Genomic DNA, 11,360 nt, shown 5'->3' with positions numbered 1-11,360 from the left:
GGGCGCCCCGCCCGCCCCTCGCGGTGCATTCTGGGGAGTGTGGTTCGTAGCTTTCGGGGGACTGGGCGGCTGAGCAGGCGAGCGAGTTTTTAGCTCCGACGCTCGCGGCTGGCGGGGGCTTCGCTGGGCGCTCCTTGGAGGCGCAGGTGCTGTCAGGGCTGCTTTTCGTGGTGGGTGCCCTTTCCCGCGCTCCTGAGTGCGGGGTAGGGGCAGAGAGGGTGGTTCCTTTCCTCCCTCGGGGTCCGGAGCCTGACAGTCGTGGTTGGACTCCTATGAGCATTGATCAGTCCTTCCTGGAGATGGCTGCTTATTGTGAGGACCCTGCCAGGCCTAGAGGAGGTCGTTGCTGGTCACTAAGTCAACCTTTGGGATCGGGGCTGCGGTGGGGTAGTTGTTTAACAACCCTGACCCTAACCCTGCCACGATCTTCCTAAGTTGGAAGGCAATTTCAGGCCGCTTGCCCCGAGATCGGGATACCCTCTATTGCCAGCGATTCTGGAAGCTAGGAACCTCCTAACCCAGGAAGTAGACTTTCTGGTCTTAGACAGAGCCCCTCCCCCGCTCCCAAGAACTCTTACTTCCTGTTAATACTGTCCAAGAATCACCACGATTCAGGAGTGCTTCCAGAAAACCCAGTCGTTTTACTTTGGGGAACACACACATCATGGCAGCCTTGATGAAGTTTTAGAATCTGCCCTCTTTCTTAAGCAGAAAACGCTGCGAGCACAAGAAGGTAGTTGGAATCCCCTAACGATGGATAAATTCGTCATTCGAACGCCTAGAATCCAGAATAGCCCACAAAAGAAAGACCCTGGAGGAAAGATTTACAAGCAGGCCACGATTGAGTCTCTGAAGGTGAGAGGGGATCTGAGACTAGAGCAAATGTGCAAATACTGCGACAGCAGACAGTTCCAAAGGGGTCTATCCTGGGATTCCCATGAGTTTTTTGCTATGCCCTTCCACAAAGTTTATGTGACTATTCCATTGCTGTTTCCCCAGTATGCTATCACACTTTTGTTTATTGATTCCCACATCCCTGCTACATTCTTCTAATTATTCTGGCTTTTAGATATGTCTTCTAGCAGGTAGGACAAGCCCCCTTGTGTTTTGTATGTTTGTTTGTTGTTGTTTTTCTTTTGGAAAAATTTCTTGTTAGGAATGTTAAACCATCAAATATAATTCTATGTGCCCTGTCCAGACTTACTAAGGAGTGACTGACAGTGCTTATAGTACTGTCACAATTTACCGGCCAGAACCATATCACATGGCCTCCACAGCTGTAGCTTGGCCAGAGAGACTTTTAATGGGCTCTGCTACCTGGAACTCAGTTTTATTTATATTATCAAGGAATAGTCAAGGAATATATACAAAAATCCAATGAACATAGGTATTTAATAAATACTAAAGTGATTATTATTTCACTAATAACAAAACAGCTTGCTGTTAGCTCCTTTTGTCATCTTGAACCTACGCCTGCATTTGACTTTTTCGTTTCCATTTCCTTTGTAGGTTCTGCTTCCTCCACTAGATTCCTAATGTTTTTGCTCCCAGAGTTCTGTCACATTTTATGTTATTTGGCCAGGGTGGCTCTAATCTATCTCAAAATTTTCTATGCAGATAAATACCAAACCTGAACTTCCAGTCTGTGTCTCTCTGAAAGGGAGAGGGGGATTTGGGTTTAGAGACAGTATACAAAGAACTATGACAACAAAGCAGCAATTTGAGTGCTTGACTTAGATACTTAGTTGGACTCCTTTTCTATGTGTCTCACAAGCTTCCCAGACCCATAAGAAAACAGTGAAGGGGACATAGACAGAAGCATTGGGTCTGAGGCCCTGCTGTACATCTGGGTGATCTTTAGCAAGTCAGTCCCTTCTCTAAGACCTCAGATCCCTTATCTACAAAATGGGGAGGTTGAACACTATTGGTGTTTATTCAAGGGGCACAGTTGTTGTTTAGGGCAAGATAATCTTCATTACTTGAAACTACCTATGAGTTATGAGTTATAGGATGTTTAGCATCCCTGCCTCTGAAGCATTAAACACAAATAGGACCTCCCAGTGTGAAGACCACAAATACCCTATCTAACATATTTCCAAGCAGCAGGTGGTTGAGACCTGCTGAACTCTAGATGAGCTTTAAAGTCTCTTCTACTTTTGTAGTTCTATGACTTCATGGAACATAATCAAGTTTTCGGTTATCTTGTTTCATCAGAATATTAATAACAACTAAAGGAAGGCTCATGATACAGACCCTCTAGAGGAAAATGGGTGGTAGTGGTAATTAAACTACATGTATGCTTACCTACACACACTTTTTGTTTTTTTTTCCAGTACCCAGGGGTGCTCTACTACCGAGCTATAGCCCCAGCCCTTTATTTGTTATTTCAAAACAGGGTCTCTCTAAGTTGAACAGACTAGCCTCAAAGTTGCAATCTTCCTCTCTCAACCTCCTGGGCCCCTGGGATTCTAATTATATGACACCATGCCTAGCCCCTACTCATTATTTACACTCTATTCGTTGTCAGCCTCTCACAATTCCAAAGATGACATGCTCTTTTATACCTCTGTACCTTTGCAAATACACTATATTATCCTGTTTTCCTGAAATGCCTTACTTCATTGTCTTAGAGGCAATATAGTATAGTAATTAGGAACACAGACTTTTGCCAGGCATGATGCCACATACCTGTAATCCCCAAAACTCAGCAGGCTAAAACAGGAGGATCACAATTCGAGGCCACCCTCAGCAACTTGGCAAGGCACGAAGCAACTGAGCGAGACCCTATTTCAAAATACAAAGTTAAAAAAAAAAAAAAAAGAGGGACTAGGGAGGTAGCTTAGTGGTAAAGCAACCTTGGGTTCAATCCCCAGTACCAAGAAAACAAATAAGCAAAAAAAACACAGACTCTTGAGCCAAATTTTTTTTAATATTTATTTTATTTCTTAGTTTTAGGTGGACACAATATCCTTATTTTACATTTATGTGGAACTGAGGATCGAACTTAGTGCCTCATGCATGCTAGGCAAGTACTCTACCACTGAGCCATAACCCCAGCCCCTTTAGCCAAAATATTTGTGTTAAAATCCCAGTTCTGCCTTTGTGACCTTGGGTAAGTTATTTAATGTCTTTATGTCCTCGCCTAGGGATTAATGCCTATTTTATAAGATACTGTGAGATTCGAGTAAGTCTGTATATATAAAGTGTTTGGAACAGAGTCTGGCACATACTAAGTACTGTGCAAGTGTTTGCTGTTATTGTTATTATCATTACTTACTGAAATCCTATTCATCCCTTATGACGTAGTTTAAGAGTTTTCTCTACTTTGAGGCCTTTTCTGACTACCCTTCTCTCCCCCAGATACAGAGCCAATCTAATCAGACGTGTCCCATGCTATGCCCTGAGCTTCTCCTAGATAACTGTATCCATAGTATTTTCCCTGTAGGTTAAACTTTGAGAAAGAGAGAGAGAGAGAGAGAGATTTCTGAATCTCGAGTTGAGGAAGTGTAATAATTTTGTGTCCTTAGTACCTTAGCACAGGACTTGTTAAGAATGAAAACATTGCAGTGTCTGTTTTAGTGGTCAGAGAAGGCTATGTGATAGGACACCTTAAAGGGACAGGAAGGTTTGGCTAGAGGGAAGTATTGGCATATAACTGTTCCACAAGTGGCAATTGCTGTTTTCTTTCTTTCTTCAGTATTGGGGATTGAACCCAGGTCCTGCACATGCTAGGCAAGCACTCCACCACTGAGCTGCATCCCCAGCCCCCAGGGTTTCACAGAGTTGTCCAGGCTGGCCTTAAGCTTGCAATCTTCCTGCCTCAGCCTCCTAAGTAGTTGGGATTACAAGCATGCACCACAACAGCTGGCTGTTGTTTCTTTTATAAATGCATGGTGCTTACTTTCAGGTGTGTAGGATGGCAAATTGAAGGCAAGGTGAGCTAACTGAATTCTAGACTGTTAGCTAGGTCCACTCTCTGCTGAGGGACTTATTCCCACACACCAGCATCATGTTTTAATTCCAGGAATTTACTGAATATTGAAGTTTTTGGTTTCCTTATCAGTCACATAAGGATAACACCTAATAGTACCTAATCTGCAGAATCACTGTGAGGACTAACTAAATGCATGTTCATAGGACTGAGCATTGTGCTGTCTATTAGTAGAAACTAATTGCTCTTCTTACACATGAAATAGGAGCAACTTTTGTAGTAAAAGAGCTGAAGGTTCTATGAACCTTTCTTTCCTTTGTAGGACTGGCTAATCAATATGTTGTCTGCTGCCCCCACCAGTGCCCAAGTTATTGCTTATGAGTAAATCATTTGCCCTACTGCTTTTGTCACACTTCATATTGCACCCATCCCTAACTATAAAGACTAACAGTAATTGAGCCCATTTCTATGGGCAAAGTATTGTACTAGTGCTTTACATATATTAAAAGTCTTAGTAACATGTTCTGTGAAATGTATCCTTTAAAAAAAAAAGACATTTATTTTTCAGTTATAGGTGGGCCCAGTACCTTTATTTTATTTTTATGTAGTGCTGAGGATTAAACCCAGTGCCTCATGCATGCTAGGCAAGCACTCTACCTCTGAGTCACAACCCAGATTGAAATGTATGCTTTTATCATTTACATTTTGCAGTTGAAGAATATACAGCACAAAGAGATTAAGTAGCTTGCATAAGGTCATGCATCTGTTAGTGGCAGAGCTGGGGTTTGAACTAGACAATCTAGATCCATAGTGTGCCCCCGTAGGGTAAACTTAAAAAAAAAAAAAAAGGCAGATTTCTGAATGCCAAGCTGAGGAAGTATAAAAATCTTGAGATATTAGGATCATTGTACTTCTGTTATCAGTATACTGCAAGTAATTTTGCTGTGGCTTTATCACATTCAATAAAAGTGATACTCAATAGAACTCATGTAGTGTTCATTTAAATGGTAAAGGTTAATTTGGTTAATCTCTTATTAGTCCCTTAAGGAGAAATGATTTCTGTTGATTTCAATAGCAGAATTTTTTTAAATTGAAAGTTCCTAGAATATGCTTTTTTTTTTTTTTTTTTAGGGGTTGGGTGGGCAGTTTTAGCATTTCAGAATGTTCTATGAACCTTTCTTTCCTTTGTAGGACTGACTAACCAATATGTTGTCTGCTGCCCCCACCAGTGCCCAAGTTACTGCTTATGAGTAAATCATTTGCCCTACTGCTTTGGTCACACCTCATATTACACCCATCCCTAACTATAAAGACCAGATGGAGAGCGTATCTTCTTTCTGGCATAACTGTTCCACTACTCATTGCAGCTTCCCCAATGATAGTTTTTGTCCCAAGTTTCCATGTCATTTTGTATTCTAACTAATTCAGGTAAGAATTTTCAGGCTCATATTTAGACAGATACAAGGAAACATTTCTTCAACATATATAGAATTCTTTTGCTCTGAAAACTGACTTTTTCTCCCATTTCTTCCTAAAATTTCAGATCTGAAACATAGTACATAATTTTGTGCAGTTATATTTACTGTGCACTGAGGATAGAGAAATAAATAACATTGTTGCTGCCCTGGAGTTATTTGTAGTCTAGTGGAGAAGACAGTCTCATTGAGCAATGTATGCAGAAACCATTGATTTGGTAATTGGAATCTATACAGTTTACAATGAGACCTAAAGGAAAATGTGGTCAAATGTGGTAGGAGAGAGGCAAGTAAAGCTTCATAGAAGAGATGATACTTGAGGAGAGTCTTAAGAAGTAAGTAGATTTTTTTATCAGGCAAAGAAAGAGCATCCCTAGGTTAACAGTGTGAAATACTGTGATTCATTTAGGTAGCTGCCAATAATTTGATGTATCTGAAGGTAATGATAAGACCAAAAAGAATATCAGGAGCCAGGTTATGAGAAGCCTTTTTTATCATGCTAAAGAGTTTGAACTTCTATAGTTTCATATGGTGAAATGATCTGACAGGAACTCCTAACCCAATTCTAACCATGTAGAAATGCTATATATTTAAAAAAAAAAAAAAAATCTCCAGGAGCCAGGTGCAATGGTGCATGCCTGTAATCTCCGTGGCTTGGGAGGATGAAGCAGGAGGATCATGAATTCAAATCCAGCCTCAGCAACTTAGCAAGGCCCTAAAGCAACACAATGAGACCTTGTCTCTAAATAAAATACAAAAAAGGGCTGGGGATGTGGCTCAGTAAGCACCCCTGGGTTCAAACCCTTGTACCAAAAACAAAATAAAACTTCAATACAGAGCTAAATTTGAACACAAGAAAGGGAAGGGGCTGGGGTTGTGGCTCAGCAGTAGAGAGCTCACCTAGTGTGTGCAAGGCCAAGGTGCTGGGTTCGATCCTCAGCACCACAGAAAAATAAATAAATAAAATAAAGGTATTGTGTCCAACTATAACTAAGGGGGAAAAAAAAAAACAACAAGAAAGGGAAATCATTTCTGATGTGCCAGGAAGAGAGAAGAAATTAACACCCAAAGCTGTGATTGGGAGCTGAAGCTAAATATTTCCAGTGAATATTGAAATCAGATGCAATGCTTAGGCACTGGAGTTGTAAGAGGGGCCAGGAGATAAAGCCACAGGCTAATATGATAGGAGCTGGAACTGACCCCTCACATGAAAAAATGACAGGGCTGCCATTTTTGTGAAAAATGAGCTAGAAAAATTCTATCCACTGGGTTGGGGTTGTGGCTCAGTGGTACAGTGTTTGCCTAGCACATGTGAAGCACTGGGTTCAATCCTCAGCACCACATAAAAATAAGTAAATAAAGTTAAAAAAGAAAACAGGGCCGGCAGTTAAAAAAACAAAAACAAAAATTCATCCATTAGTCCAAGAAAACAGCATGAAGTCTGTAATCTTTTCTCCAGGTCTTAGATGGAAAAAGAGTTGACTATATAATACATTAGAATCACACACTTACTGCTGTGCATGAAAAAAAAAATATATTTTTTTTTAAGTTCACACTGTCTGCAAAGCTGAAAGAAATTCACGTAAAATCTGGTCTAGTACCAGGAGAATCCAAGGTCCTTGGCAGGGGCAAATGAGAGATTTCCCTGTTAAGTACTTCACATCCTAGGATATACAGAATATCCATGGAAAATAATCCCCTTTAAAAAATGAACTCAAAGTCAAAAAATTATAAGCTTTATAGATTCTCCATCTCAAGAAGTGGAGGTAAGAGAACAATCTAAAAGAGATTTAAATTGAAATATGTTTAGAATGTTCATGGAAGTGGGAATAAGGACATGAATAGAAATCATAAGAACAGGATAGTATGAAAAGAACACAGGCAAGTTTGGAGGAAAGAACAGAACTTATTCAATGAAAAAATATATTTGTTGGAGAAGAAACATATTGTTCTGTGTTTAAAAGTAGACAAACCATAGCTAAAGAGAGAATTGGTGAATTGGAAGCTAGATCTATCTGCATTACAAAGAAATAAAGAGATACAAACATGAAAGAAAATAAGATATTAATAAGAGTTTTTGAAATAAAGGCTTTTGGGAAGAAGATGTATAGATTTTGTTGAATAAACATCTTTAAAATGATAAAAGTAAACACTAAATGAAAGAAATATGGTGTCTAACTTCCAAACCATAAAGAAAAAAACAAAACTAAACTTGGTCCATTACATAGAAGAGTAAGTGATGCCTAATTGTTAATCAGTGATCATAATAAATACAAATGGACTAAACATCCATATTAAAAGGTAGAGATCATTGTTTGGATAGCAATAATATCTATCTTTTAATAAAATATTTATAAACACATTTTTCTTTGTGAGGGAGCAAAATAAAGTAGCTTTAGGCTATTGACCCTGAAAAGTGGAAAGTAAATGGGTGGAACACATACAAAAAGCTGTTAGGGGCAGGAGTTCACTGAAGCAATGTTTGTAGCAGAAAAAATACAGGGAAAGAAATCCTAAATATCCATTAGGGGAATAGATTTTAAAATTCCAGTCATTTGTATGAAAAATAATGGAATACTATCTAATATTAAAATGGATCAATTGGGATTGTATATATCAGTATCAATAAATCAAAATTTGTTGAGTTAAAAATGCCTGATGTTGGGGCAGTGGTTGTAGGTCAGTGGTAGAGTGCTTGCCTAGCACACGTGAGGCACTGGGTTCGATCCTCAGCACCGTATAAAAATAAATAAATAAAGGTATTGTGTCCATTTGCAACTAAAAATTTTTTTTCAAAGCCTAATATTTTCTCCTTTTCCTTTATTTATTTTTCATGCCACTTAACAATAATTATACTGTTTTATATTATAGAGATTATAGAAAGGGATTTTTTTCAACTTTGACCAAGGACCCTAAAGGCTGAGAACAAAGTAATAGGTAGCAAATGGTGTTCTCAAATGAGATTTTGGACCATCCATGCAGAACTTGGGAAGGCAGAAATGTTTGACCAGTTTTAGAATCCTGAACCCGTTACCCACCAGAGGCTCTAAAGAAAGTTGAAGTTAAATAAGAAGGAAGAGAGAATTCCTTCCAATGAAGTGAGAGTACTGTAGCAGTTTCACTTGGAGAACTGGGCTTCAAGGAGTTGGTAGACTCAGAAATTAGACCTGTGCCTGAGAAAATCCAAAAATGGAGTGACTAATGCCAGAGAGAGAAGCGACTGGGGAAGGCTGATACTCTTGGAAACTTTTAGGACAAAGATGTGGGCAATCATGGGAGAAAATGCTGGCTGGCATAGAATAGAATTAAAGTGGCTGGGTTTACAAGAATCCTTGGACCCCTACAGACAGAGTCTGTATGAAGTGGGTTGCCAAAAACTGGGAACTTAAGGGAGGACTTGTAAGTGGCTGGCTGGAAGAAGCAGTGCCCACATTATGGGTACCAAAAGTGAGATCTCAGCAATGGGAGCTCTCCAAGGAACTACAAAAGCCACCCTGAGAGAAAAAGAAAGAGTCAGCTTCAAATATCTGCCAATTCAAAGAGCACTAAAACCTGATTAGCATAGTATCACAACAAAGTAAAACTTTTCCTTTGCTCCCTTCCTTTTCCCAGCTTTGAACCTGGATGAATGGGGAACCAAAGCAAATAAACATATTGGGGAAGAGGAGAAACCAAGGCCGGGGAATAGAGGAGTCACAACACACCCTCCTCCCACCCTGGCTTCTAGACTTGAAGCAGACCCCAGCCAAGGAAGGGAGATGGGACTTTTAGATAGTTGCTTTTTATTTAAATTGCCATATTGAAAATGCATATAGCAAAGTACACAGATCCTAAGTGTACATCTTAAGAAATTTCCACAATGTGAACACATCAGCATTCAGATCAAGAAACATTACCAGGATCCCAGAAGCCATAACCCTTTCTAATTTCTAACTGCCCACCTTCCCAGGGTAGTAATGATCCAAGACAAGATTTTTTATTTTGCACTTATGAAAACAACTTCATTTTTTAATAAAAAAGTTATTAGTTGAAATACTTTCAAAATTAAAGAAAAGTTAGAACACAGTACAAAGAATTTTCCCATTCCCTTTACCCATATTCCTTCATGCTAATATTTTACACTTAATGGAAAAATGCATATCAACTTTAAGATGGTAGTTTTTTCCCTGGGAATGTAAGGGTGGAAATGAGTTTGGTGGAGAATATAAAGGGATTTAAGTTTTATAATGTTTTGTTATTTTATGAGGAATGGCAAAGTATTAACCTTTTTTAATTATAAGTAGTGAGTTACTCTCCTGAAGTTTTAAAAAATTCTTCCAAAAAGAAAGAGTTTTCTCCTCTACAAAGTGGGGAACTATTGAAGCATGCTTTTTATTGTTGAAATAAACATGCCTTTATGACCTCTGCTCTCTGTCCATGCTTGTGAATTAAGACACTCTTAAGTGATCTATAAGGTTGATTCACCTCAGCATCATTTTTCTTTTCTTCTCTTTCTTATTACCTCTCACGGCTAAGTGCCCAGTAGTGTCTGACATGGTAAGATTAAAACTTGCACTTTTCCTAATAGATGCAACTCTCTTCCTGATTTGCAGTAAGCAGGACCTGCTTTTAAGCAATTACCCATCATTTGGGGCCATCAGACACACTGTGCTTTGGTTCAGGTCATAATCAATAATTCATATGTCAATAGGAGCCCCATTAGCTCAGGTGAAGGCAGATGTCTTTCTAATGAAAATGTTCCATTTTCCAAATGACTTTTCTTTTTCTCAGAGAGTTGTGGTTGTAGAAGACATAAAAAGATGGAAAACTATGTTGGAGCTTCCTGATCAAAGCAAAGAGAATCTAGTTGAGGCCTTACGAGAATTAAAGAAGAAAATACCCTCCAGGGAAGTGTTAAAATCAACAAGGATAGGTATGTTCCTTCAGAATTTTATGAAAGGTCTTGTTTTTTGTCTCCTTTCTTCCTGCTTTCCTCTTTCCTTCAAATTTTAAGTTATCTGTCCTACTAGGGCTTTTCAAACTCTCTGGATAAGGACCATTGTTTAAAAACTTCTCCATTGGTTGCACCCAATACTTTCGTAATATATAATAACATTTAACAGAAAATGAAATTAAAATATACAAAACAAAGCCCCAATTTTTAAAATTAGGTCTAACACATAAGCTATAAAAGTTTCTAAATGCTTCCGGTTTCTATACTTACCTTATAGACCAGTAACACAGTGATCTATAGATATCATTTTGAGTGTGCAAAAATGAATAAGATATGGTTCGTGACCCCAAGGAACTTAAGGTTTGCTAGATGGGACAAGCATTTAGACAAATAGAAGCAGTGAAATGAAATACGGTAAGTTATAAATGAACATATAATATTCTGGGTACCATTCTGACCTGGGCAATATATGCTGGCACAAAAGACAAAACAGTCACTTAAATCGGGGAATTAAAAAAAAACTTCGTAAGAGAGATGACAGGTTTTAGTTAAATCTTGAAAGAAGCTTGGCTTTTCTGTCTTGAGTAGAAATAATTTGCAAAGCCTATTTAAAAAAACAACAACAACAACAGCAACAAACTATAGCAACATTTGTCACTGTGTCATTTATTGTAGCTTTGGAGATATATCAAAGGTAAGTGAGAGACTATGTTGAATTGCCATTTTAGTACAGTACGCAACTGTGGATAATATGCAAGGGAGGGCCAACATGTGTTCCTCAAGCTGCTCCCAGTTCCCTAGGGAGTCCAGGGCAGTCATTCACAGCTGCTGCTCTTGCCCTCATGAGTACAGCCATTGCCTTGTCTGCCTCCCCTTGACCTCTTGTTTCTTGAGAAGCAGGAGAGAGAGCTGCTTCAGACTGGCACTAACAGCTGGGAAGAGCTGTTTTGAAATCCCCAGAGGGTCCCCCAAGAGTTTTAGAGTTGCACCCCTGTAATACAAACCAGAATCTGAGAAAATT

The 11,360-nt window shown here is 39.1% G+C and overlaps 1 protein-coding gene across 4 annotated transcripts in view; it reads left to right on the top strand.

Moving 5' to 3' along the window:
- The first annotated feature begins 18 nt into the window (after nt 1-18).
- The window catches only part of TCEANC2 (transcription elongation factor A N-terminal and central domain containing 2), a 36,681-nt gene continuing 25,339 nt past the window's right edge, over nt 19-11,360 (top strand). The window contains exons 1-3 of one of the 4 annotated variants that reach the window (XM_081307131.1): nt 19-146; nt 712-855; nt 10,177-10,318. In XM_081307131.1, coding sequence (XP_081163257.1) covers nt 754-855; nt 10,177-10,318 — 244 coding nt within the window. In that variant the 5' untranslated portion in view covers nt 19-146; nt 712-753. Of the gene's footprint in view, nt 171-708; nt 856-10,176; nt 10,319-11,360 lie in introns of all 4 variants that reach the window. The other 3 variants (XM_081307133.1, XM_081307130.1, XM_081307132.1) reach the window with 3 other exon arrangements.

The sequence above is a fragment of the Spermophilus citellus genome (assembly GCF_964194105.1).
Source record: "Spermophilus citellus genome assembly, chromosome: 9".
Lineage (NCBI taxonomy): Eukaryota > Metazoa > Chordata > Mammalia > Rodentia > Sciuridae > Spermophilus > Spermophilus citellus.
This window is presented reverse-complemented; position numbering and strand designations above follow the sequence as displayed.